The sequence below is a fragment of the Corythoichthys intestinalis genome, chromosome 15 (genome assembly GCF_030265065.1).
Source record: "Corythoichthys intestinalis isolate RoL2023-P3 chromosome 15, ASM3026506v1, whole genome shotgun sequence".
NCBI lineage: Eukaryota > Metazoa > Chordata > Actinopteri > Syngnathiformes > Syngnathidae > Corythoichthys > Corythoichthys intestinalis.
Genome location: NC_080409.1, coordinates 27592139 through 27619964, shown reverse-complemented (window position 1 = coordinate 27619964; position 27826 = coordinate 27592139). Strand labels below are relative to the sequence as shown.

Here is a 27826-nt window from a genome sequence, read left to right as displayed (position 1 = left end):
GTGGTTCTGGGATTTTTGCTCACCGTTCTTGTTATCATTTTGACGCCACGGGGTGAAATCATGCATGGAGCCTCAGATCGAGGGAGATTATCAGTGGTCTTATATGTCTTCCATTTTCTAATAATTGCTCCCACAGTTGATTTCTTTACACCAAGCATTTTACCTATTGCATATTCAGTCTTCCCAGCCTGGTGCAGGTCTACAATTTTGTCTCTGGTGTCCTTCGACAGCTCTTTGGTCTTGCCCATAGTGGAGTTTGGAGTGTGACTGACTGAGATTGTGGACAGGTATCTTTTACACCGATAATGAGTTAAAACAGGTGCCATTAATATAGGTAACGAGTGGAGTCTCGTTAGACCTCGTTAGAAGAAGTTAGACCTCTTTGACAGCCAGAAATTTTGCTTTTTTTGTAGGTGACCAAATACTTTTTTTCCACTCTAATTTGGAAATAAATTCTTCAAAAATCAAATAATGTGATTTTCAGGTTTTTTTTCCACATTCTGTCTCTCATGGTTGAGGTTTACCCATGTTGACAATTACAGGCCACTCTAATCTTTTCAAGAAGGAGAACTTGCACAATTGGTTGTTGACTAAATACTTATTTGCCCCACTGTACATATATAAAAATGGCATGTACTCTATTTCTCACACTATAAGGGACTGCGTTTTTCCTCACTTTGAATCCTGCGGCTTTAATAACAAAGCAGGTAGTTTTTGAATTTTTACAGGTTAACTCAAAATCATCCTGCAACCTTGTTTCTTTCATTCATTTTGCTTGGCTGTCCAAAGCACCATGCTGAGATTGCTACTTTTTCCGTGCATTCAGTCTCTCTGCTTACGAACGCATGTGTTCCATTATCCAACAACACTCTGAGTTTGGCATTGTTAAACCCTTAACTTTGTTTCCTAGGGATAGCATTCTCAAGGTTACTTTTATGAGAAGGCAATTTTTTTCCCTTGGTGTCTCTTCATAAGAACAATATCAGGCTAGCCATGGGTGGATTGACGATCTTGCTATGATAGCATTTTGCTAGCCAAGATTGTCAGTCACTATGTTTCACTCCCTAAAGGGTCCGTCTGATTCTTGACGTGATTGCAGAAGAACAGATTAAAACATAAGCGGATTTTAAGGGGGGAAACGTGTCATTGCATGAAAAATGACCTTTTCTATATATATAAAAGTTGTAAATCAATAAAGCTGCAACAAAAATGAATGAAATGAACAAAAAAATATATTTTTGTAATGGGTCAAAATTATTTTTCGAACAGATCATGTGTCTAGCACCTTAGACGGTCATTTGCTTTGCATGTAATTTAAAAAAAATATTTAAAAATAGGGGAGGGCAATTTTGTTTTTCAAAGGATTTTTTTCTTTGATTGAAAATATTTTTTGGATTGAAGCAGTTTTTGGGGGGATTGAATGATTCAGACACAAATGTCCTATCCATAATATGGCCCAAAAACAATAGGGATTGCTACAATCAAATAAAACATTTTCAATGGAAAACTGAGTGTTCAAGTGCAAATTTTTCAATCTCAAATATTTTTTCGCATTCAAAAATGTTTTTTTTACGATTAAAATTTTTCTTTTTTTTTGATTGAAGTGATTTTTGAAAATATATATTTTTTGAAGCAACTTATTTTTTGATTGAATAATAAAGACAAAAACATCCTAGCCAAAATGTGGCCCAAACACATATCAACATTACTTCAATCAAAAAAGTTGCTTAAATCCCCCCAAAAATTAAATCAAAGAAAAATAGCTTTCACATGCATTTTTTTTGTTTGTTTGTTTCAAATTTATTTTTGCATTCAAAAACTTTTTTTTTTTTTTTTTTTTGATTGAAGCGACTTTTTTTTAATTGAAAATACATGTTTTGATTGAAGCAACTGTTTGTTTTTTAAGCCACTTTTTTTTGGGATTGAATAATAAAGACACAAATCTACCTCCATATGGCTCCACCCAGGGGATACAATTTTTGACTGGGGTAACTACATTGACACGACACCGGTGGGCGTACCATATTCAATGGTTCACGATCTTGGCGAAAAGTATTGCCTAAGCAGCCTGATTTAGAATTCCCCTCAAGAATGATGGGAAACAAAAAATGGTCAACTTATTATTATAAATATTCTTGTAAGTTAATTTTACTGCTGACATTGCGTTTCAGAGTCATCAACATTTTGTGCCCCCGCAGCTCCAAAAGTCAAACTCTGCCTTTGGATTAACGCTAGCCATGAGTGCTTTGACAGATTTCAAGAACAGACATTCACGGTGTGCTCCGATCAAGCTGCTACATTAGAAGTAGCGCTGGCATCATTAGCCCAGATTTACTATGGATATTTGAAAAGGACTTTTTCTGCTACAAGCTAAGACGTCAAGGTCAAGAGGATTTTGTTTTTTTCTTATAATTATCGGGAAAGTTTATGAAAGTGAAGTGCCTCTGTTGTTTCAGACTAGTTGTAAACACACTAATGGGACTTCTGTTTGCCTAGCATTTGAATGAGAAGAGGTTGGATTATTAATTTAAATAATAAAAATATATTTGATCAATGTAATATTTCTTCCAAATTAAACAGCAGACAGCTGCGGCTTATTGTCAGGTGTGGCTTACAGTGTATCACGAAAGTGAGTACACCCCTCGCATTTCTGCAGATATTTAAGTATACCTTTTCACACTGACTAAATGACACTTTGACACAATGAAAAGTAGTCCGTGTGCAGCTTATATAATAGAGTTAATTTATTTTCCCCTCAAAATAACTCAAAATATAGCCATTAATATCCAAACCCCTGGCAACAAAAGTGAGTACACCCCTTAGAAAATATGTACATCCCTAAATGTCCAAATTGAGTACTGCTTGTCATTTTCCCTCCAAAATGTCATGTGACTCGTTACAAGAGTACTGTCAGCATTGCTGCAGAGATTGAATAGGTGGGGGGTCAGTCTGTTAGTGCTCAGACCATACGCCACACTCTACATCAAATTGGTGTGCATGGCTGTCACCCCAGGAGAAAGCCTCTTCTGAAGACAAGAAAGCCCGCAAATAGTTTGCTGAAGACATGTCAACAAAGCACATGGATTACTGGAACCATGTCCTATGGTCTGATGAGACGGGCGGGATTTCTTGTGTACTGTCGTTTTGAGTTATTTTGAGGGGAAAATAAATTAACTCTATTATATAAGCTGCACACAGACTACTTTTCATTGTGTCAAAGTGTCATTTTGTCAGTGTTGTCCATTGAAAAGATATATCGGTACTGTACCTAAATATCTGCAGAAAGGGGTGTACTCACTTTTGTGATACACTGTACTAGAGCAGGGCGGTAAACCGAAAATTTACCGTCACCGAAATTCTTAACGATGACCGACGTAATTTTGACCATGTCGGTAAATTCGGTAAATTAATAAAACAAGAAAATATAGTCTTTTCATCCCGCTTTGATTCTGTGTTGTTCGTCTATGTTCATTCCCCTTTAAGAAAGCAGTGAATGTGCTTACGTAAGGAGTCACGTGATCATCAGGAAGCCAATCAAACAAAAGCCCGGTAAGCTAACGCTAGCAGCTAACGCTACAAGCAAAACGTGATGGAGTGTGGCTTAAGGGAGGTTCACCAAACTTTCAACCGACATTTAGTAGACTCTTGGTGGCATCCAGACGGGCTTTCACCCGCTGTCCTCCTTTGTTCTCACGATTTCCGGAGATGGTGCTTTCAGTGCTTTCTACTGGTAGCGAGGCTAACGCTAGCTAGCGGCTAACGCTACAAATGAACGTTATGGAGTCGGATAGCGGCTCTAACATTGTCGAAACGGCTGAACTTAATGAGTGGATTGGGCACGGACTGCATCTAGCAATTACTATGTGGCGGTATTTTGTATCTGTCTGTGTGTGATTCCTCTGATAGCTTTTGTGATGGTAAAGCATTCAGCATAAAGTACAATCCAACGGCAAAACTTATAATGACCGAGAAATGGCCCCAGCTATTTTTATTGTGCGTGCATTTATTAAAAAATGCACTGGGGGGGAAAAAACCCTTAAACCATAAAGTAAACACTTGTATTTAATAATTATGTCACAGCAGCCATTAACAATAAGTTGTCTTTTTGAAGTGTACTGTTCAAGCTGCAAGTCATTTGTGTTACAATTACATGTTTGCACAGGCATATTGATTTTGACAATGTACATTGTTCAAGTCATACACGCTGTTATAAATGTTCATACTTGAATTCTTATTGCTTACAATACATTTTTATAAACTTAATGTTTAGACTGCATGTACAATTGTTAAATACAGTATATCAAATTGAATGCTGGTAAATAAATCAACAAGAAATAGTTAATCTGTATTTTATGCATTGATTTCAAATTATATAACAGTCCGCTTGGGCGAATTTATCTGCATTTATCGTTATCGAGATAAATCTGCTCAATTTATCGTGATACATGTTTAAGGCCATATCGCCCAGCCCTACACTGTACATGTATTTTTTTTTTCTTAAATATGGGTGCTGCGGCTGATAGTCAGGTGCACATTTTTTTCTTCAAGTTGGAGAAAATTCAAGATCATTAAATTGAAGAAAATGGCCATAAGGCATGTTTGTCTTAACCAGCCAGCCATTGATTGCGATAGATTGCCAATCCATTCTGATTGGGAGGGGCCGGCACCGATTATTAGCTTTCAGTCCTCCAGTTCATAATAAATTGGACTTCTGTCGCCGTCAATAGCACTAAAACAGACATAAAGTAAACTAGAATTTGTATCCGTACGACTAATAGCATAGCATACTGAAAGTTACCATGGCGACGAGGTGTGCTGCTGTCCTCCGGCCAGGTGAAGGGTCTTCGGCCGGGAGGCGGAACAGCTGCCCGCGTTGGCCGGACGCTCCCAGTAGGGGTCGCTGTTAGAGACACACAAACAAAAACACAGTAATAATAATAATTATAAGAGTTCCCCGCCATGATGTGAGCACATATGAGAAACCTGAAACATTTACAGCGTGTCTGTCAGGAGCTTTTATTTGTAAACGACATCGCTCGCTGTCAACTGGATTGTAAATCAACACAAGCTTTTTGTGGGATGATTTTTTTTTTTCCTTCACATTTTTGCATAAACACGCACACGTACATGTGACATGTTTATTGACGTGTTAAGACAAGCGAGTGCTCTGATTTATTGCAGATTTTTTCACTGTTACATGACTGGCGTTTACAGGTAGAGGAACTGCTCATCCATCAGATGCAAGCTCACATTGTCAGTGGACTGCAACGATGATGTGGGAAATGTACCAAAACCATCTGGATATGAACATTCAGTAAGTTCATACAGTGATGGCACTTGGCACACTACTTTTGGGTGCAGACTTGTGTGTTTGACCACATTTTGCTCATTTAGTGATAGTGCAAATGGTGAATTTAAAAGACACCACCTACTTTCTTCACAGCCAAAGAGCTGTCAGCTTTGTGTTCCCTTTAAATGTGGTGTGCTAGTGGTGCACTATCAGCCTTGATATAACGGAAAAATTAAACCTGATTTGCTCAAGTAAGGTCGAAACACAAATAGGTCTGGCAGATATTAGGAAGAAGAATCATTTTTAGGTAAATTTGGGTCTACTGTAACATATTTAAAGACTTGAATACACATAAAAGGCAGCCTGACAACCACTTGGCAGATACAGTAGCAGTCTGTCCAAAAGAGTCCAACGTTAATGGCTTTCAAGATATTGACTACACTCCAACTGAGGTATACTGTATAACTAAACACACAAAGAAAATGTAACATACTGTGTATTAAAAAACACAACATAGTTTGCATTTCTTTTTTCCAGTCAACTTGTTAGATTAATGCTAATTTGCAAGTGAAGACACCACTGACACATTCACGAAAATGAGCATGGTGTTGAGGTATTTAACTCTGAAAACAATAATTGTACACCACAGGATAAGTCATAGACAATAACTACAAAAACACAGCAGATGCTTAATGGATGCTGCCAAAAATAAATTATCGCAGAAATAACATTGGCATGACTTCTTCTACTACTTTATGTTACTGTCAGTAGTTTCTATGCAAAGCACCACACGGTCTCCCAGGGTCAAGGTGCACACATACTATAATCACAGCAAGTAATATTCACAGGAAACAATCCTGAAATCCACGGTGTCCTTATTTTTCCTTCATCTTCAATAACTCAAAAAAATATATATAAAGATGTTGGTTCTTCCTCAAAGAAGAAGCAACTTCTGTTCACTTGCTACATGACCAGGCACAAAAGAGGGGGATAAGGTAAATAAATAAGGTGGCATAAACGGCGGCAGTAGTTTGGTGGGGAGGGTCGTTGGACTGGCGGGTGGGCTAAGGTTTGTTCTGAAGAAGCGTTTAAAGCGCCTGTGCTGCGTTTGATGTTGTCGGCATCCCGCCTGACGCCTCGAGAGCAGCGTGAGAGCAAGCGTGTCAGCTGCTAGATCGACTCAATCAAACTCTCCTCATGTCTGGACTAAAGGTTACCACTAAATAGGAATAGGAATAGGAGAGTTTTAGAAGAAGACTGGTGACCAGTAGGGCTGCCACTATTAAGTGACTTTTTAAATGTTTTTTTTTTCTTTTTTTTTTTAAATGGGAAAAAAACTGTACACATTCCTCACTAAGAGCAGATAATCATTGATAAATCTAAATAATCATTTGTGCCAGATCTAGTGCCCAACATATTAATTGAAATTGACTGGCGACCAGTCCAGGGTGTACCCCTGACTTCTGCTTGTCTAATGAGGAGAAACAGAATAGAAAATGGATGAATGAGTATATAAACACAAAAGACATCGTCTCGCATTGCTTTTTTGTCTTCACGCTCGAGCAGCTCGCCGCTCTCGTCACACATCAGTGTGCTCACACATCCGAGTGCACACACAAGCACAGTGTCTGACTGACAGGTCGCCACAGCTGTGCAGCTCTTTGACATTCACAGTGTGAAGATGGAGAAGCGCACACACACATACACAAACATTATGGCTTGTGTTGATGATATTAACTTCCAGAGTTGAAATTTACATCTGAGCGACCATTCATTGAATCGACAATGTGACTTGAGAAGATGCAGTCAGGTCCTCGATGACTAAAATTTTTACGATTAGAAACGTACTGGCTGCCAGCGATGGCGATAGACGTCTGGTCCATCAGAACTGGGAGTAGCTGGCAGTGATCATTTGAAACATTTTTAAGATTTTAAAGATTTTTAAATGCTCATAGAACAATGCCACTGGATAAAGGCAAAGCCCCACGTAAGTGACCCTCCTTATCTGATTTGAACATAGTTTTGGGGCATGAGCATGGCAAAAGAGGTCACCAAAGCCCACCTTTGTTTTATCAAACTCCTCAACTTACTTGACCATACTTCCTTGCAATGTTCCTACTAATTTTTCATGTGTCTGAGCAGACACAAAAGTTCACTGAGCAAACTAAGGACAACTGTGAGCAACATCAGATGTGTACGCTGTGGCCACATACCAGTATCACGCCTGTTCAAAACCTTGGATCATAGCAAGTTACATGGCTTTTTAAAAGAATGAAAATAAAGCAGTTACTTTTAATGTAATTGATTTGGCCCACTTAAAATGAAAAAGACAAAAGTCTCATGTTCATAAGATGTGTACTATGTTATATGTGAGAGTCCTGCTACAACTATGGGAAGAGTCCTGCTTTGACCTGGAAAAGGTCCAATTGTGGCATAGGCAATTTAATAAATAAAACATAATGAACAACCACAATGGGAGTGTATGAAACTCCCACATTTAAACTGTTCAGACAATAAGGACACTCAAGATTCCTATTCTCCATGTCTAAGCAGCTATATAGGACAGGTCGGAAAAAAAAAAAAAAAAAAAAAAAATCTCACTCAGTTGACCACTTGTTCTTCTATGTGCACATACGCCGACAGCCATTCCATCTTAAAAGAACCGCATTTCTTTTTTACGTTGGCTTGACGAGTGTAGTATCGCTGCCCGTTCTTTTCGCCATAAGGGGTTAGCATTTGCGTCTCTACTCTGCTGCACTCTTGTTGGCTAGCTAACCTGCAAGGCACCTATGGGCTGCGTAGCGCCAGTGAAGTGAACTGTGTCACATTATTGGCTAGACGCCTGTTGCCCATTGAGTTACGTTGCTAAATGGTACAGAAAACCTTCCTCAAATCAGCACAGGAGTCTAGCTCACTTATCACTATTTTTCGCCGCACCCACCCAGGTCATGCACCTCACAATTGTATACAATCGTGGTTGCCTGGTATACCAGACTCACCGCTGTTCCAGCGATTGAGTCTGGCGACCGTCCGGCGGGTCAAATTCCCAGGGCGGAGCAAGCCACAGCAAACAGACAGCGGAGTGGACCAATCAGCGACGGGCAGACGTGACGTTGTTAAAGCGACAAGTAACTAGCGTGAGCGGAGAAAGGAGAAGTTTATTCAACATGGTTAGCGCGAGTCATGTTGACTGTTGTCAATGACTTGTGTCGATGATTTTTGGTCATTTAAAACTAATTTTACCGCGGACTGGAACATATTCTCGGCTCTCCTGTTCGCCATCTGTGTTGTTGTAGTGATGACTTTCGGTGCGCAAGAGTGACGTTCCTCGTTAAGAACACGTCACGCAAATAAACGAATCTGATTGGACGGTTGATTTTGTGCTTGCTCGAGAGGCCGTTAATGGGCTGGGTCCCAGACTACTCTCACAGTGTTTGAAAAATACAGGGAGAATAGTCTGGCGGTGCCAGGCAACAATCGTGGTGTAGTAACCCACCAATGGGAGCGTTGCGTTGCCGTATCGAAGACACCAATAGGAGTCTCGCGCCAACAGTAGTCTTTTAAAGCCCGAGTTATGCTCCCGTGTGGCGGTGATGGCGAAGTGACTACGGCGTCATTCGACATTTGATGGTTCTCCAGCCAGGTGACGCGTTGCTTTGTAATACACCGCCAAGCCACTAGAATGGTGTGGCGTTATGTTTGTACGGTTTTCTCCTCTCGTCTAGTTTAACCGAGAAAAAAATAAATAAACAATGCAAAATGGAATGCTTGAATGTGGATCTTCAGCTCATCAACATTGAATAGAAATGTTGATCATACAAATGTTGAGGCGCAGGCGACAGAGAAGACGATTTCGAGGCGGTCTGTCCGACTTTTGATGCCGCATAGAGAGTTCTAGCCTTGAATGGATACCAGCTAGCTGTGGTGGCTAGCTTCAAACGGGCGTCGAGCACTGCGTCCAGCGTTTTGTCCGAGGTCTGCAAAGCCCTCCAGCCCGATTTGTTTTTGTTTGCCGTGTCCTACAACCAGCCAGTGCGAAGCCATAGCAGATTTCTGGCATCTATGGAACTTCTCGAAATGCGTTGGAAGCTTTGATGTCAACGTTATCATAAAGGCACCGAGGCACTCTCAAATAGTGATGATTTATCGAGTGCGAACTGTCTGTTGTTAAAAATTAAACATCAAAACAACTCTTTTGACACCAAAACTGTGCTTTATTCTTCATATACTTGAAGTGTGACACGTAAATAAGTCACAGACTCAGAGCAAACATATGTACACAATAAATGATGAAGTGCAACAACCAAAAATATGACATAAAGTGATAAAAAGCTGGCAGTTTTTGGCCGACTGGGTCATCGCTTCGTGTCGCCACTCAATTCCGAACACACACATACTTGTCTCGTGGTTCTTCCATTTTTTTATTATTTTTTATTTTTTTATTTTTTTATTCAATCGCTGGCTGCCATCCAGCCCTGTATTTTCAGCAATCTCCTCTCAAGAATTGCTTGACATTTGGCAATCTTCATAATGTCTTGACGAGACATTGTAGAAGTTGTCGTACTTGCTCTTCGTTGATACTCTCGTCGGCTTGGTCCATTTTTGCGTGTAGAAAAATAATGTTTGATAATACCGGTGATTTCGCACTGAACCGGAAACAACTGTCTGAGCGGACCAATCATAGTCGATTTCCACCACGCCACACTCGTTGACGCGACGCCAAGTCGGAAAAAAAGGAGCCAGAGAGGCTACGGCATAGGTTCGTAAATCGGATCTTCCTTGACAGCGCAGGTCTGACGCGGAAGCATAACTCAGCCTTTAGTGACACTACAAGACGTTTCTGTTGAATTTTATTTTGTGCACCGAGTTTGTGCAAGCAGTGCGCGATTGCGCACGTGCACAGCTTAGAGGGGACAATGCTTCCTTGACACCAAAATGGCGCCCCTATTTTGTCAAAATAAAGCTCTACAACTTACCCCAAGTTCCTCAACATAAGTAAAATGCCTATTTTTGTTTCAATGACACTCAACCCACTTTGACACCCAAATAGCACCAAAGCGCTAATATCTGTCTAAATGAAGCTTATCAGCTTACTTACAACAACTTACAACATAGTTCCTTAGCCCTGGAAGTACTGAAGCATTGATATTGTTGATATGAAGCTGCTCAACTCCATTCGACATAGTTGTTTGACAAAAAAAAAAAAAATGCAACCGAAGGCATCAAAGCTGTACTTTAGTCAGAGCGGAGTGCCTCAATTCACATAAATGTAGTTCTCAATGTCTTTTCCAGGCAGGAAGACGTCACAAGATTGTGGCGAAATCCCACTTTTGTCTTCATGAAACTTCTCAACTTACTCGCCGAAAACATTTCCAAATGGTTTGAGGTCAACTGCTGTTATGAACTTGTTGATAATATATACAGTATTTCATCAAGTTTAGTAAACAAAAAAAACCACTTCTTGCCACAATGTAAACTCATCAGAAAAAAAAAACCTGGAGGTCAATCTGATGAAACTATTGACTCCCCGTAATGAATAAAATGGTTACGCCTTCAACCACTGTGTCACATTGACCTCTGTGAGTACACACATACACGTTAATAAGTAAAGCACACAATCACATGACACTTTTTTAATCAAGTAGCGTCCAATTAGCGACTAACGATATAAAAGCTTTGTGCTACGACAACAAGCCCAGATGACCGTCACACTGCAGACCAATAATTCACTTCACTCCACTTTGTGTGTGTATGTGTGTTGATGTATATCAGGCCTATTTAGCTGCACATATTGAGGCAGAGTGCCCTGAGTCTCCATTACAAGGACAATATTTCCTGTCATATCTGATTTGTGTAGGTAGGCGAGAGGAGCGGGCGGGGGCAGGCGAGAGAGGAAGGGGGAGGGGGCAAGTTGGTGTGGGAGGCAACAGAAGGGAGGGAAAAAATGACTAGGATTCAAGATTCTCCTTCAATGAGGACTCAAGTCCAATAAGTTGATTTATTTCTTATTGCTCACCATCTGGATCTGGTGCTTGATTCTGAAATAAACATTAAACAAGAACGAAAAGGATAAGCAGGGATCAATATGATATTGTTGTTAATAATGATCTAATAGGAATACATCAAAATCCAAAACATACTTGACATTAACGAAAACTGTTAGCTTAATGTTAACATGAAATGGATTACACCAGGGGTTTCCAAACTTTTTGCAAAGGGGGGCAGATTTGGTGTGGTAAAAATGTGAGGGGCCGACCTTGGCTGACGTCCTTTACGTAGAACAAGATATTTAAGCAACTTTTAGCCATTCTGTGTCACATTTGCTTTATTACCGTATTGGCCCGAATATAAGACGGCCCTGATTATAAGATGACCCCCTCTTTTACAAGACAAGTTTGAAAAAAGACTTTTTGAACACCAAATTAATTTTTATACAGAAAATAATTACAGTACATCCGAAACAAATGATTATAACAATATATTTGGGAGAAAAAGCATGTTATTTTGCTTCATTCAAATCTTAATATCTGAACATTTAAATATGTAAACAAAAGTGCAATCACATTTGTAAATGAACGGCTTCTGGTTTTTGAAATGTAAATAAACCAATCAATTGTGATAAAACAACAAAATTGCAATAACTGCATTAACCATCAAAGTGAAGTCTAACTGTAACTGTAGTCTTGAAACAAATCTGAATACGGAAAACATTGCAATAAAATAATGCTAACTGGTTAAACTTGAGAGTAGCTGAGATCTCTCATGACAGGACATCGCTTCAATGATATATGGCGCCATCTAGCGTCGTGAATGGGGCGAGTAGCTGAGATCTGTCATGATAGAACATAGCTTCAATGATATCTGGCGCCATCTAGCGTCGTGAATGGGTATAATGTCTAGGCCGCGAATATAAGATGACCCCCTCTTTTTCAGTGTTACTTCAATGCAAAAAAAAAAACACTGTCTTATTTTCAGCCCAATACGGTATTTTTTTTAATTAATAATTTCAACCATTTTGCAACTAGCCTTTGTGGCGTTCTCTTTCGATTGTCGGGTTCTTGTGAAATACTGCTACTGTAAAATTAAACTAGCTTCAATTTCTCGCTACGTACCTTCCCTGTAATCTTGTCTTACATGTCAACGTGTCTTGTGTGGTAATATCGCCTCGCATTGAACTCTTTAAAAACATCGACCGTCTCTTTGCAAATGAGGCAGACACAGTTGTTGCGTATTTTAGTGAAGTAATCGTCCAATTTCTACCTATCCTTGAAGCGTCGGCCGTCACAGTCAACTTTCTTTTTTTTTTGTTGATTGTTGCCATTTTAGAAAATTGGGAGTAACGGGTCACACGGGGTACTGTTGCTTAGAGTGCTGCTGCCTTTCAGTGGATAAAAGAGGAGCAGCATTTAGTGTGTAAGCTACTTCATGTGCTGGTAGCAGTACTGCTGACCAATTTATTAAGTCTATGTGCGGGCCACACGTTATTGGTTTTATGACGGACGCTGGGGGCCGGATGAAATTTGACCACGGGCCGCATTTGGCCCCCGGGCCGGACTTTGGACATGTCTGGATTACACCATATACACGCTACTGAAAATTAGCATCACATCACATTATTTCACTTATTAGCTGTCATTTGATTCCATTTCCATATTAACTGGAATGGCCAGCAGTGGCTGGGCCATGTTTCAGTGCCATTGACGGCGATGGATATCCAATTCATTTTGAAGGGTATGGCAGCGATTGAACGAATGATCCCTGCCAATCCCTTCCAGTCAAAACATTTTGGAAGTCCACCAGCATCAATAGCAGCTTATGAGTTGTCTCTCATTTCAAAAATGAAATTTCATGAAGAAAAAAAAAAATCAAGAAATATAATCATACTCACTGGCAGATGCACATTGTCCACTGACAAAAGATTTAACAAGACTTATTGTACTGTCAGTATAAACTGCCTTCCAATAATTGATATATATATATTTTTTAAACGCAATCTTTTTTGTCTTTATATCACACATATAGCCCTACTTTCAGTAAGCAGAAGGGCTGATATGAGGTCAGTATGCCTAGGATTCCCATCATACCTTTTTTTATCTTGTAATGGCCCCCCTGCTTCCTTCCACTTCCATGGAGACACAGACTTGATGAAAAGACATCCGGTTGTCGTGGAGATGCTGGCTGTGTCTGTTTTTTGTGTGGGGGGAAAAAGTGGATGCCTGGCAACCTCTTTGGCATCCAATCAAGACTCGTTCGTGTTGACTGTTGGTGCAGCATGACTACACAAATATTTCCAAACTTTAGTTTTGAGTTCCACTTTGAGGGCTTTATTTTGGTAGGCGGCACAGGTGCATAGAATTGAGCGTAAGTGGATTTTCATGTCCGTGCAAAGCTCTGTGATAAGCGAGAGTATATCCTTGAAACACATTCCTTTTACAGGTGACAATTTGGAGGATAAAAGTCGCTGCTTTTTTAATTTTTTTTTTGTAATGACGCCAACTTTCCGAGGTAAGTTAGCTTGTTGAGGCAATTTTGGTGACCCTGCGATCAAGGCAACAGATATGTGACCTCTGCGGAAATCTGCAGTGCGTTCTATTAATTGAGGGGGGAAAGTTTCTGCTTTCACCATCTAAAGCAGAGGTCCCCAACGACCGGGCCGCGGCGTGGCGCATTTGGTACCGGGCCGCGCAGAAATAATAAATAATTTATTAACGACCACATTCTGGCCGCTTGACTTTGGCCTGTGTCGCTTAACACACCAATATCCCTGTCTACTCTAGATATACAACTACAGGATAGGAGGTCGTCATAGAAATGCATTGATTGGACTGTTAGCAGTACATCTTGTTTTGTATATCTATGTGCGCTTGGCCTTGATAATAACGTATGACGTAGGTCGTCGCCCATCACATTTGTTCTCGGAAATAATTAGCCCCCACACTAGAATGATTGAAAAACAAACGTCTTTGGACAGATTTTTTACGGGAAAAAGGGAACCTGACAAGCCAGAAGATGAGCCTACAACCTCAAAGAAAACAAAATCTATGCTACTTCCCAATCACTAAAGACCCACGAACTGCGAAGGAGTGGATTCGTGACCAGTATGTGTATAAACTGAGTGATTCGAGCATGTTGGTGAAATAGCAATATCAGCTTGTAGAGATCGCAAATCACGGCGACCTTAAACGTACATTTGAGACAACAACTCTACCGAGGTTCTGGATTAAAGTCATTTCGGAATATCATGACATTGCTAGGAGACCACTGAAAACTGTGCTACAATTTCCAACATCGTATCTTTGTGAAGCGGGCTTCTCTCACTCTCCCATCTCGGGACCAGCTCGTCTCAACGAAACAACCTCAGGCCTCCCACTGATTCAGCGGGTGAGTTATACTTTCCCTTCACTTAACATGACGGGGCTAAAAACAAATGTTATTTTAAATTTGCTGTATTTTTCTGCCGCACATTGCCGGTGTTCAGACAAATTTGGCATGCGCGTAACATAAAAAATGACCGCGAATGCAACGATTCCAAAGCAATACTACAAACTTATTTTAAAGAAAGGAATATTAACTTACATTTGCCATGTTAGCGGCACACAGCAACTGCACGCAGCTCTCTCACTTAACGACTTTGCCATGTCGTTAAGCATTAATTTACGCCATTTTCCTGTTGCACATGTATGTTTATGATGTAAATAGTTTTTTAGCACCGTTGGATAACATTGAGAGTCCAAATGAATAGAAAAGAAGGCTTTTTTCACCGCCACAAAAGCTTTGTGAGCAAAATTTTATAAGAGTGCAAAATTTGACAGTAAACCGGTCCGTGAAAAAAAGACCCAAATCACACCGGTCTGTGGTGCAAAAAAGGTTGAGGACCCCTGATCTAGAGCACGAGCCAAAAGCCCACCACCTTTAACTTATTCTCTGCCACTGGCAGTGAAAGACTTCCAATTTATTTGAACTGGGAGGATGGCAGTTATTGATTATAATATAAAGAGAATTAAGTCCTATTAAGCAGAAGGAAGTCATAATATTGCAACATCGCAAGGGGAAAAAATATGTTAAATAAAATAGAAACGTGGGATGAAAATTTTAGTACTGTGAGAATGAGATATGAACTTGTAATATGTAAATACAAAAAGTCATCATAAATTATAATATTAAAAGGGATAGAAATAAAATTGGATTAAAAATAAACACATGAAATCATTATCTGAATGCCACAACTTGACATGCTTAAGGATGTTATTTACAGAGGGGAAAATGTAAAATGATGGTAATTATGTTATATATGAGGGATTTAAGAAATGAAATAAAAATACAAAAGTAAAAATCTAATTAATTGACAAGAAATAACATTTTATAGTCCAAAAATAACATGTAAATTTCAAAGAGGTAGAATCATAATATGAACTCATTACTGTAGCATATTTTTGTTTAATGAGCGAATATTTGGTATTATTATTAGGGCTGTCAAAAGATTAAAATTTTTAATCGAGTTAATTACAGCTTAAAAATTAATTAATCGCAATTCAAACCATCTATAAAATATGCCATATTTTTCTGTAAATTATATATATATTCTGTAAAATAAATTGTTGGAATGGAAAGATTAGACACAAGATGGATATATACATTCAATTCCGGTGTTCGGCCATTCCTTACTACGCGGCGAAACGTCCTACACAATGCTAAGCGCGCTTTCGGTTAGAAGCGGTGAGTACTCACTATTTTTGTTTTTATTTAGTTATCTAGAACCTTTTCATTGCCTCAAAGATACTTTTTGCATGTATTACCCTCTCATACTTTTAACCATTGTGTTTTTTTGTGTTAGCTTTGAAGCAGTTGACCACATTAGTCACGTAGTGTATTTAAACCGTCCTTATTTGATATAACTTCATTTAAATATTTTCTGCAGGCATTTTTTTATTACGTTATTCCTGTATGCATCTAAGCAAAACAAGTTTAGAGCGCACAGTAGTACTTTGGGTGTTAAATTCGACTAATGTAGGACGTTTCGCCGATGTAGGAGATTTTGGCAGAACACCGGTACATAAGCACTGTAGTGGGCATTTCACTCTACAGTCATTTAAATCTGTCTATGCTGTCCTCACTCCGAAGCGTCTACTTTTCCCAAAGCTAGACAGCTAGTAAATGACGCCTTAATAATCAGACTTCTTCCTTTTTCATCTGATTTATTAATAAAATGGCCTCAAACCATTGTCCTCTTTAGACCGTCGTAAAACTACAAAAAAAAAGTACACAAGCACTGCATTAGCAACAACGTTAGCTTAGCACGCTATACAGGTTCACTAAACATAAACAAAAAGCGTCTCATACAAAAAATATAACATTTCGCTTACTAACATAATATGTACATTCTTTACAACAACCATACTTACGGACAAATCTTGTCCAAGGATCATATAAGCACAACATTACAACATAGGCGTCAGCCCGAGTCGTGCAGCCATATTGAACTGGCAAGAAAATAATAAACCATGTCGCAAAGCGACCACAAGAGTTCGCTGTTAGACAGCACGAAAAGCCTTGCTGTAAACTTACCAAAAGGCAGAATACTGTCTGAGCGGGACATGTGCGTTAATTGCGTCAAATATTTTAACGTGATTGATTTAAAAAATTAATTACCGCACGTTAACGCGATAATTTTTACAGCCCTAATTATTATATATCTATTTATTGTAATTTTGTTTGAGCAATGTTGTTTCGAATCTCAAGATGTGTCAGTGCATCTTAACTCAAAAAATCCATTTGCCTGAAATGCAACATGGGAAATTCCAACATCGTCACCGATTGACGCAAATGTCCCGGTGACAATATGGCCTTATGACATCATCACAAAGTGACATCGACATGAGCAGAACGTGAACGAAATAATGGTGAACACCTTTTGTTGTTGGTGGCAATTCCTTGTTAAGGTGGAGTGTAAATAATAGTCGACTGCTGCGGTGGCTCCAGCGGCGCAAATAAAAAACAGAAACACTTGAAAGAAAAGGAAAAGAAAAGCAAGCGCGTGTCAATACAATATATATGCTAATCACGCCTTTAGCGGACGTGCACATTTCATTACAAGTAAAACACTCAAAGAGACACAAAGAAAAACTCTTGAGCTGCGACTGTCAAGGTCGTTTGCAGCGCCATGCGACACACACTAAAGGCACAAAATACACACCAGCCAATGTAAACAGCTGCTGGGAATAACCCGAAAGGAATCATAAAGTATGCCGGTCGTTACATGTGCTTCCTTCTTTGCATTCTGAAAGCAGCCAGTCAGACTCAGCAATCATCCAATCCCAGTCCAAATGGATTGGATGTAAAACACTGTCAAAGGCAGCCAATGAGTTTAGGTGGAAATGTGACCCAAAAAAATGAATATTAACTCCTTATAGGGCAGTCATTTAACTCACTGGCTGCCATTGCCGGTACTAGACATCCAATCCAGGATGTCTAGTTGAGGGAGAGAATGGCAGTGAGTAATCGCAGCCAAGCAACCTCAGAGTCAAAATAGATTGGACATCTAGCACTACAAAATCAAATCAAACTTAAAGTGTTATTGGGTGCCTTTGACAGAGTGCATTTCTGTTTTTATTTATTGGTATGCAAACCGCAACTAAAAATGTGGATGTTTTTCTTTTTGTGATTAATTCCTCATAATTAATGCACTGAAGTCCCAGCCTTAATAAAAAGATGGAGGCCTACAGTAAATGTAAAATTTAGAGTGCCTGTGACACGAAAAAGCATGTTTATTTCATAATATGTGGATGTGTGTGGAAGCGATCGCTATATTTATTTAGTTTTTTTAATGCCGCGCCATGAAAATGAGTGACTTCCGGCAACAGTCTCGAGTTGAGAAAGAGGGCGCTGTGACGTGTACGAAAGAAGGAGTCCTCTTCACTATACAGTCGGACTGTTGTATGAGAAGGACTGATTCTGCTGATTTTGCGGATTAATACGTTTATTTTTCGCATCAAGCCAGTCAAACGGCTGCAGAAATATCTTGCTCTACAAGGGAGAGGCGTGTGCGCCTTTTTAGGGTTTCAAAAGGTTCCCATTCACCGGTGGATATTGGCCAAAACAAGCCCTACTACTGTGGGACCACGGGACTTACGAGGAAGTGAGTAGACATCGTGTTTTGTATTATGTCAAATACTGGGATCATCTTAATATGTAGGTGGCTTGCATTTTGTGGCTGACATGCATGCGCGGCGACTATTTTTCGGCACAACACTGGCGGTTTGTCGCACATCCTCCCGCCGGGAGAGCACTATATTCGGCTTATTGTGGTCATGTGCCCGGTGTCAAATTTTCCGACCGATCAGAAATTTCAACTTTAACTTAAAAATAGCCGCAAATACAGCGATTACAAAGTAAACACTACAAACTTTCTTTAAATAAAGGACTACTTACGTTTGATCATGAATGGGCATGTAAAAAGCTCTCCTCATACACATTAGTAACATTGTGCAGCTGCTTCCCTGGAGAGCTCTCCTGTCCGTAGTAGGGGAACGAGCTGTAAATTGCTCTCCGCTGGGCGGTTTGCCGATCGGCGAAGACAATCGACAACCCAGTCGTCGTGTGAAATGATACGGGGTAGTTATGTGTGATTTTCCGCTTCAAAGACTTTGAAACATCACTCGGTTTGGGTTAACATGTCGGCTAGCTGTCACGCCTCTTGGTTTGTTTACATTCTCCGAAGCCGGGGAAGGGAAATGACATAAGCCCGATTTAGATGGCATAAAATATCGTTCGGGAGGTGCGACAGTAAAGGTGAAGTCGACAGTTTTGACCATTATGGAGTAATTTTGCAAGAATAAATGCATTTTTATTATTTCATATTCCATTTAGCACAAGACTGTTATTTGTCACGACCATGCCATTTATTTAGCTATTGGGGAAAAATACTTGGATAAAAAGAATATCCTGTAAAAATATTGGAGCAGAGAGACTGAAACAATGACATTTTGCGGCTCTCTTTGTCATGTTTTCCTCGTTCTGAATAATTCCCCCTCAGTGGGCTGAATAGTAAAACCGATGAGCCCATTCTCCCGCTGACGTCATCAACTTGTTGGGGACGCTAGAGCCCTATAATAGTAGGCGTGGTTAACCAGCAGATTAAAAGACTAATTTCTCGTCATCTGCGCTTTGCTATATTGTTGTATATAGTCAAATTGTCTCAAAATATGATTCTAATTCACATAATAATGCTATTTAAGACTTTTTTTTTATCCTATCGTACGCACTTTAAGGCTGATTTATGCTATTGCGTTGCAGTGACGGCGGACCTACAGCGTTAACGCTGACCTGGTTTGGACCCTACGCCATAGCCTGATGTGCGCCCCCAAAAAATCCTGACTATGCGTACCTTCAACTCGTCGTGACGTAAATGTCAAAGGACTGTGACTGGTCCTCTCAGACCGTTGATTCCGGTTCAGCACATCACCGCCATTTTCAAACATTCAAACACATCCACAAATGTCTTCTATGTCTCTTACGCCTCAGCATACAGTATTAACATTTGTTGTTCAATATTGATTAGCTATATACCTCCAAATACACACGTTCATACCTCCAAATACACACGTTCCATATCCGTTACTATTGCTGTATATGACCGGAGGAAAACTAAGGAGTGCCCCAAAACCCGTACAAAGACAAAGCCACACCCCACTAGTGGCTTGGTGGTGAATTACAGAGCAATGCGTTCCCTTGACTCAGAACTTCGATTGCTCAGTGACGACGTCGGGTCTACGCCGTTGCTCCGACGTCAATGGAACGCAGAAACATAAATCAGCCTTTACTGTTTGTGACTCATGCTCATTTAATTTAATGGCAGAACAAGACACAATTACTGTTCATGACACATGCTCGTTTAATTTAAGGACAGACTAATGCTGCATTCGAGGAAGGTGGGAAGTTGGACTTATCCCACTCGGATGGTACCAGTTGCGACCTCAAAGCGATCCAAGCGAATGTAAACAGCAAAGATGGCAGATCGTGACAAGTTGATTTTTATTTTGGCCATCAAACCACGTTTTGACCTCCAGCAAACCAGGCTCCTTGTAAGCGATCAAATAGTGGAGGAAAATTGACGGCTGAAGTAAATAGCACAGACTGTAAACTGCTTTATAATAGATACAGATAAATATATTTGTATAATTTGCTTTATTTCTACAAATAAAGGAATATCTTTTGTACAAATTATCGGATAACTTCATGCAAATAGCAGCATATCGTCAACCAGAGTCAGTACAAATCATACAGTGTTATGGGTAGTTGTGTTAACTAAATTTATTTATTAATTAATAGATACAGATAAATTAATCTTACAATCGTGAACTGATGTTTGACCATTGACAGCCTGCTTTTCGGCATTTTGTCGAGTGACGTCAGATTGAAGCAACTGGTGAAGTCGGGGTACTTTTTTTTCCGGACTTCGCGACTAGAACCTCCCAATACGAGTGGCGTTCCAACAATATTTTTCCCGGTTGGAAAACTCCGGCTTCCCACCTTCCTTGAATGCAGCATAAGACGCAAAACTACGGAATAAAATACTGTGGACCTGGAATACACAACTAAGGTGCCATTTTTGGACTGTACAGGAAAAGAAAACGACGCATTGGAGCAGCACTTCTGGCTTTTCAGCCACATCCTCAACTACAACATTCGACCACTTTATGAGCACTGATCTAAAAAAAAAAATAGTTTAGTTGGAAACATTTTTCTCTGCATGAAAACTGTCAAGCGAGACAACATGAAGTGGTTAACATGTCTTCTTTATACATAGATTTAAGGTTGAGGCTTCAAATTTCTTCCTGTGTGGTATCCATCCTCGGAGCCCAATTTGTTTTGTTTTTTTCGGGGGAGGTTTGTTGTTGTTGGATTTCGTATAAGGGCTGATTAATTAATTGCGGACTTATTGTGCCTGTAGGTTCGGATTTAGCCAGTTGAGGGCATGCACGTGCAGCCCTCAGCCTGTTAGTGTCCTGGGGCCCACTCGTGCTTGCTATACTAATAGGAACTTCTCTGCTGGATAAATTTCTTATCAGCACAAAGTTTTCTACAGATTTAATGCTGGCAACAAGGTAAGAACGTCACTTGTTTCTCGTTGCTGCCTCTGATATACTATAAATGAATAAGATATTATGGTGGGTGCCAATGGAGCCACAAAATGAAACAAAAAACAGGAAGTACTACTCCACAAAAACACATGCACAAAACATTCTCGCAACTCTTAGTTTTGTAGGTTAATTATGTAAAGACCAACACAATAAATACATACATATACTGTATTTAGTGGGGCTGCAAATTACCAATTTCATAACGATGCGACACAATTTCAATTGTTTGAACAATGATACACTATTTGCCGATATTACAATGTCTGCTTCGATTCAAGAGGTTTTGATCGATTTAATATATTATGCACACATTCAACACTATCAGTTACATTGCACCAAAGCTATAAGAAATACAAAGTAATTTTTTGATAATTTTGTTGCAGAACAATGTCATTGCCGCATTTTTCGGACTATAAGTCGCAGTTTTTTTCATAGTTTGGCTGGGTGTGTGACTTATACTCTGGAGCGACTTACAATGCCCTCCATAATTATTGGCACCCCTGGTTAAGATGTGTTTTTTTTGGCTTCTAATATTTTTTTTCCCCCAGTTGAAGCCTGGGACCATGTGCTTTGGTCAGATGAGACCAAGTTTGAGCTTTTTGGCAACAAAAACTCTGAGTGGGTCTGGTGTGCCACGAAAGATGCGGATGCTGAAAAGCACCTCATACCCACTGTGAAGTATGGGGGTGGGTCAGTGATGCTGTGGGGCTGTTTCGCTTCTAAAGGCCCTGGGAACCTTGTTAGGGGGCATGACATCATGAATGTTTTGAAATACCAGGACATTTTAAATCAAAATCTGTTGCCCTCTGCCTGAAAGCTGAAGATGGGTCGTCACTGGGTCTTTCAGCAAGACAATGACCCTAAACATATGGCCAAATCTACACAGAAATGGTTCACCAGACACAAAATCAAGCTCCTCCCATGGCCATCTCAGTCCCCAGACCTTGTTTTGTTGGCAAAACTGGGTTGTACAAAGTTTTAACACCTGGGGTTCTAATAATTGTGACACACATTATTTGATGTCAAATAATTTTTTCTTTATGTGGGATTTTTTTTCCCCACTGAATGAATGCACTTGTATTGAAAGGTTGGATTTTTCTCTTTTTTTTCCCATTAAGGTCCCATATTATTTGAATAATAAAAAAAAATATTAGAAGCTAAAAAACACATCTTAACCAGGGGTGCCAATAATTATGGAGGGCACTGTATGTGTGAAATTATTAACACATCGTTACCGTATTGGCCCGAATATAAGACGGTGTTTTTTGCATTGAAATAAGACTGAAAAAGTGGGGGTCGTCTTATATTCGTGGTCTAGACATTGTACCCATTCACGACGCTAGATAGCGCCAGATATCATTGAAGCAAAGTTCTGTCATGACAGATCTCAGCTACTCTCAAGTTTAACCAGTTTGCAATATTTTATTGCAATATTTTTCCTTATTCACATTTGTTTCAAGACTACAGTTAGACTTCACTTTGATGGTTAATGCAGTTATTTCAATTTTGTTGTTTTATCACAATAGATTGGTTTATTTACATTTCAAAAACCAGAAGCCGTTTATTTACGAATGTGATTGCACTTTAGTTTACATATTTAAATGTTCAGATATTAAGATTTGAATGAGGCAAAATAACATGCTTTTTCTCTCAAATATATTGATATAATCATGTTTCAGATGTACTGTCATAATTTTCTGTATAAAAATGAATTTGATGTTCAAAAAGTCTTTTTTCAAACTTGAGTCTTGAAAAAGACGGGGTCGTCTTACAATCAGGGCCGTCTTATATTTGGGCCAATACGGTATCATTTCACATGTTATTTTGGTGTTTTGGAGTGACACTGATGGTTTGGTAAACTTGTTAGCATATTCTTTATGCTATAGTTATTTGAATAACTCTTAATAGCTATGTTACGTTAACATACCAGCCTCGTTAGCATTTCGTTGTTCATGCATCATGTAACATTATCATACAGTACACTTATTCAGCATGTTGTTCTCTTTTGTATTTTTATTTTAAATTGCCTTTCAAGATTACATATCTGGTCTTTGTGTTGGATTTTATGAAGTAAATTTCCCCCCAAAATGCAACTTATACTCCGGTGCGACTTATATGTTTTTTTTTTTTTAATTAAATTAAATTAAATTAATCTTCGAGTTAATGGGGGTTTAATTAGTCGCTGGAGTTGATTTCAACCACCATTGACTCCCGCCAGTTTAGCCACTATGGAGCCGTGAAAGTAACAAATAACTGACGAACTGCGTGGAATTTGTTCATATCAACTCAGCCGACTAATTAATCGCTGCTAACTCGAAGATTAAGCCTAATGTAAAAAATTCTGAATTTCAGGTTAGGGTTTCGGGATTAGGGTTAGCAGCATGTCAGTGCCAATCTAAAATCAAATTGACTGCACAATAATCAACAACACACAAATGAATTGCACAGTGCAATAAACACAAAGTTTGGGGGCGGGTGTCATTGCGCAAGCATAACCCGGAAGTACGCCGTACACACACTCAGTCAATTTGGCCACAAAACATGACGGCAACTAAGCACTTTAAACTGCAACAAATTCGAAAGATGCTAAACGAACACGTCACCTCATGGCATAAATGTGCAACACGAATATGATGTAAACTATGCTTGCCGAATTGGAGCGATGACTACCCGCCATTGCAATGGCAAAGCTAGAAAACGGCCGCGCATGTAGGGGGTCCAACTTATCGCTGGAACGCTCTAGAATGGAGGAAAAATACGTTCATTCAAGGACGTACACAGATCAACATTAAATCGTACATCTCAACAGGCGGCTGCACTCAGCTCGAATGTGCACCCCCGCTGGCACACGCCTTCTCAGTCCCAAAACACTTAGGGGGTGTTACTCGAGACCAAAACAGGAAGTAGCTGTTAGAGGCGTGTGAAATTTCCGATTCTTAGATTATTCGCGATTCGGCCGTGGAAGATTCGAGAACGATTCACAAATATCCAAATTCCGATTATTGAATTATACCAGGTAAAGCGGAAGTTAAACACAGTCAGCGCGGTCTTTGGGACGCAATGAGGAACAGACCGAGAATAAATATCATGTTCAACTCATGGCGCTAGATAAAAAAAAACAATCATACCTGACTGCGGCTGACAGCCGCTACAAACAACGCCCAGTTGCTAGTTGCTACAAACATACGGCTACAGTAGATATCATATATATGTAGAACTAGATGCAAAATGACAGACGACGTCGGTGTTGGAACAAGTATTATTGAACAGAGATGCGAAATGACAGACTTTCCGGCGTAAGTAAACAGCCGCCATCTTATAGCAGTAGACCTCTCTAGAAGGCTCTGTTGTAGCGAAGCTAATTAACTTTTTATCTTAAGTACTCCTAAATCGGCAGAATCTTGTCTTGAATCTATCTTTAAATGATGAAATAGTTTTAAAACTTTAACAAAGTAGACAGAAGGGAAATTATGGAATAACGGGAGCAATTTTAACAACTGTAACAGTTGATACTCAACATTAAATTAATTGAATGTAGTTTAAAGCTGCTGATACAGAATGGGGACTGGAGTTTTTTTATTTACTGTTACTTTTGTATATTTGTTTACTGTTATATGTTAACTTGATACTGAAATAGTAGTTTGGTTTAGCCTGAGAGGATTTTTGAACAATTTTGGAACTAATGTACAAAACTGCAGACAGCACCGTAATACAGGTGACCCGTTTTTTTTCCCCCCGATGAGAAATGCTCTTCGTACATGACTACAGTGTTCTTCATTCTATATACAGTATGGGGCAATAACAAAATAGTAACACACAGACATTAAGGAAACAAACTTAAATCAGATTACTGGTTTGGAAAAATGCATTAGATTACTCGTTACTGAAAGAAAGTAATCAGATTACAGTTAGGGACAACCCGGCATGTAACAAGGTGTGATTCGTAAGTGATTTCTGTATTTAAGTGGTCGTTAGCTAAGCTAATCTACTTGTCAGTTTTTTGGGTGGAATGGGAAATTGTGCCCTGACAAAGTTTCTGTGTTCGCTTAATCATAATTAAAAGTAAAAGAATAAATAAATTATAGAATAAATATACAGTATATAATATAATAATAATAATAATAACATATAATATAAGAATAAAAAATTAAAAGTAAAAGTCCCACCACTCGTTGAAATACAAGCCACAATTCCGGCTGACTTGGTTAAGAGGCAGACAACACAATAGACCGGTTGTCAATCAATGTAAGAAATGTATAGACAAACAACGGACCGGTCATCAGGAAACATCAGGATACGAAGACTACCAATGAAAGTCAATGTCAGCTTGTCTTAAAAACATACAAGACATAAACAATTTGTAAACAGTAGCTGTCCTGCATTCACAACAGCAAAAGCAGAAACTAATGATCAACAAACACACACACACAAACGCACACACAGGAAGCATGGCCAATCCACATGAATATTTATGACGTGCTTTGCAAAGAGAGAAACATTGATAAGCTGCAGTTTGGGAAATTATTGCTGACTTGATTTTTTTTCAAAACGGCATTAAAGCAGTGGGGGGGAAACTAGAATAAAGCATTTGCTAATTATGACGTTGATCTGCTGTGTGTGTTATATTTTATGTTTTTATATGATAAACATAGATAGCAATACACATAAACATATTAGCCTGTCTGATTGAAAATGTATACCATTTGTTTTGATTTTTGCATCTTAATTTTTGTGTGACAAGCGTTCTTTAAACATAGCATTGTGAGTGGAGGATCAAGACATTCACTTTGGCTGAGTGCCTGTATCAGATGATGCACAAGCACACGCACACGTATAACCAGATACACAAATTGCTGGTGACCTTGTCAGTGACGCTACATAGCATCTGGGGCTCAAAAGGAAAGGGGACAGGTTGTGGGTTTTTTTTTTGGGGGGGGGAACGACGTGGGATCAAATGAAAAGAAGAAAAACTAAAAATGTAATTTAACTCATTGGCTGGCAGTGAATGAATGGCCCAACCAGTCAAAATGATTTGGATGTCTATCTTCGTCAGTTGCTGGGAACATTTTTCACCCTAAAATTAAGCCACTTTAGAGACTATGCTAGCAGCTTTTACGTGTGAAAGAAGAACCTACAACGTATGTCTGCAAAAAATGCTAAAAGCATTTTCACGGCTCAGTGTTCACTCCGACCTATACACATGTGAGCCAATGGTGAGTAAGGCTTTTGTAAGCATGACAACCAGGAGTGGCAAATAAGCAAGGTGCATCTACTAGTCCTGAGTTGGAAAACAAAGCAAGTATGGTCACGTCTTTGAACTTTGTGGTCACAATTTATTATTTTATGATCACAATTTAGTATTTTGTGAGCACCATTGGGTGTGTCCTGGTCCGCATTTAGCATTTTGTCGTCTGAATTTAGTGTTTCCCAGGAACAATTTTGTTTCATAGTCACAATTTTAGTTTCTTGTTGCCAGAACTTAGTTCTTAACATTATAAATTTTGATGTTCTGGCAAAAAATTAGTATTTTGTTGCCACAATGTAGTAATTTCTGGTCAGAACGTAGTATCCTATGATCAGAAGTTTGGATTTTACAGTTATAACTTTTTATTTGTGATGACAACTTAGTACTGTGTGGTCATTTCGTATTGCATGTCCACAATTTAGTATTTCATTCTCAGTTTAGTATTTTGTGACCAAAATTGAGTATTTTGTGGTCAGTTTTATCAGCACAATTTTGTGTTTCTTGGGCACAGTTTACTATTTTGTTGTTACAAGTTAGTATTTTGTGTTAACATTTCATTATTTCTCGGCAGAGATAGAGAGTGACCTGATACATTTACTCAGTTAAATTTACTTGAGTAACTTTGTGAAAAATGTACTTCTAAGAGTAGTTTCACCAGGCCATTGTTTCTAATTTTACTTCAGTAGATATGTGAAGAAGAAATGCTATTCTTACTCCACTTCTTTGGGCTACACTAGAGTCGTTACTTTTTTCTCTTCATTCTACATCCACCCATCCATCCATCTTCTAACCCTTGTCCAAGGTCTGGTGCGGGGGCAGCAGATTAAGCAGGGGGAAGCCCGGAGTTCCCGCTCTCCAGCTATTTTACCCAGCTCCTCCACGGGAATCCTGAGGCGTTCCCAGGCCAGAGACATAGTCTTTCCGGCGTGTCGTGGGTCGACCCTGAGGCCTCCTCCCTGTGGGACATGCCTGGAACATTCCACCAGGGAGGCATCTAGGAGTCATCCTTATTAGATGCCCAAGCCACCTCAACTGGCTCCTTACAATGCGTTGGAGCAGCGGCTCTACTCCGAGCCTCTCACATATGACCAAGCTTCTCACACCATCTAATGAAGATACTTTGCAGAGGAAACTCATTTTGGCCGCTTGTAT

General features: G+C 39.4%; 1 protein-coding gene across 5 annotated transcripts in view; it reads right to left on the bottom strand.

Annotated features, from left to right (window-relative positions):
* The window catches only part of LOC130930622 (neuronal PAS domain-containing protein 3), a 267831-nt gene that overhangs the window by 175253 nt on the left and 64752 nt on the right, over positions 1-27826 (bottom strand). For all 5 annotated transcript variants that reach the window (XM_057858590.1, XM_057858591.1, XM_057858592.1 and 2 more), the window contains one exon: positions 4799-4900. In XM_057858590.1, the coding sequence (XP_057714573.1) occupies positions 4799-4900 (102 nt within the window). The remainder of the gene's footprint in view (positions 1-4798; positions 4901-27826) is intronic.